The sequence below is a fragment of the Octodon degus genome, unplaced genomic scaffold (genome assembly GCF_000260255.1).
Source record: "Octodon degus isolate 3935 unplaced genomic scaffold, OctDeg1.0 scaffold00016, whole genome shotgun sequence".
Taxonomy (NCBI): Eukaryota; Metazoa; Chordata; class Mammalia; order Rodentia; family Octodontidae; genus Octodon; species Octodon degus.
Window position 1 is genome coordinate 1,353,762 of NW_004524592.1, and position 1,032 is coordinate 1,354,793.

Consider the following 1,032-nt stretch of genomic DNA (forward strand, 5'->3'; position numbering starts at 1 on the left):
GCTGAGGGATTGAACCGCGGTCCCTGATGCTTTGCCAAACTTGTTCTAAGTAGGTGCTTTAGACCACTGAGCCATCTCTCCAGCCCCTAAAACTACTTTTAAGGAGAATTGGGAGAGGATGTATCATCATTTCAGTGAGATTGCTTCCAGACAATACTTTTTAAAATCTACCATTTTCCAATATGAATTGAACAGCTAATCACTAGCTTTTTGGAGCAATTCTAACATAAAAGTAAAATTACTAAAATTGATCTCTGAGGGAAAAGAGTAAAAAGGGAAGTTAAAAGAATTAAGATGCATTATGTACATCTATCAACTGTCCACACTGATGTAATCATTATGTAATGGAAACATGTGCTTATAAAAATAAAAATTTATAAAATAAAATTGATCTCTGAGAAGCATCTATACACTGAGCCTAAACTCACATGTGAAGTATCATTCCACAAAATTTTTCTCTAGGCAAGAGTATGACTTTATAATTGCACAAGAATGAAGAATGTTTTGAAAATTTTATTAACTTTTTAATTCCTTTTCTCTTTGACATGCATAAAATTTAGCATCTCATCTTTACAAGCTGTTTCTAAGCATCCCCATTGCTTAGATTGTAGCATCATTTTCAGTGGAATGAATGTCAGCATTGTTCAGAGCACCCAGCTATTTCTAATCAAGTCAGCATTACTTAATATTGTCAAATAAATTTTTCTTTTGGTTCCCACAGGATCAGCACCTTAGCATGCTAGAGTATCATGTACCAGTCACTGCAGGAGGAGTAGCAAACATTTTTGATCTGCTAGAAACTAACAAGGCTGCTTTAAATATAACAAATTTCCTAGTGAGTCAGACTACTCTGGAAGAGGTAAGAGGTTTATCATTATCCATGTGCATAGTGTCACATATCCATTAGTGTGCACTTTGGTTATTTTTTAATGACATTCAATTCATTTTTAATTGAAGCAATATGTAATCCTACACCTGAAAAACTTAGAAAAAGGCCTAATTTATTTCTGACTGTATTTTGAGATATTAAAA

At 33.4% G+C, this 1,032-nt stretch overlaps 1 protein-coding gene across 2 annotated transcripts in view; it reads left to right on the plus strand.

The window, feature by feature from the left end:
• Abca12 (ATP binding cassette subfamily A member 12) overlaps positions 1-1,032 on the plus strand; it is a 187,154-nt gene that overhangs the window by 184,829 nt on the left and 1,293 nt on the right. For both annotated transcript variants that reach the window (XM_004626594.1, XM_004626595.2), the window contains exon 52: positions 722-859. In XM_004626594.1, the coding sequence (XP_004626651.1) occupies positions 722-859 (138 nt within the window). The remainder of the gene's footprint in view (positions 1-721; positions 860-1,032) is intronic.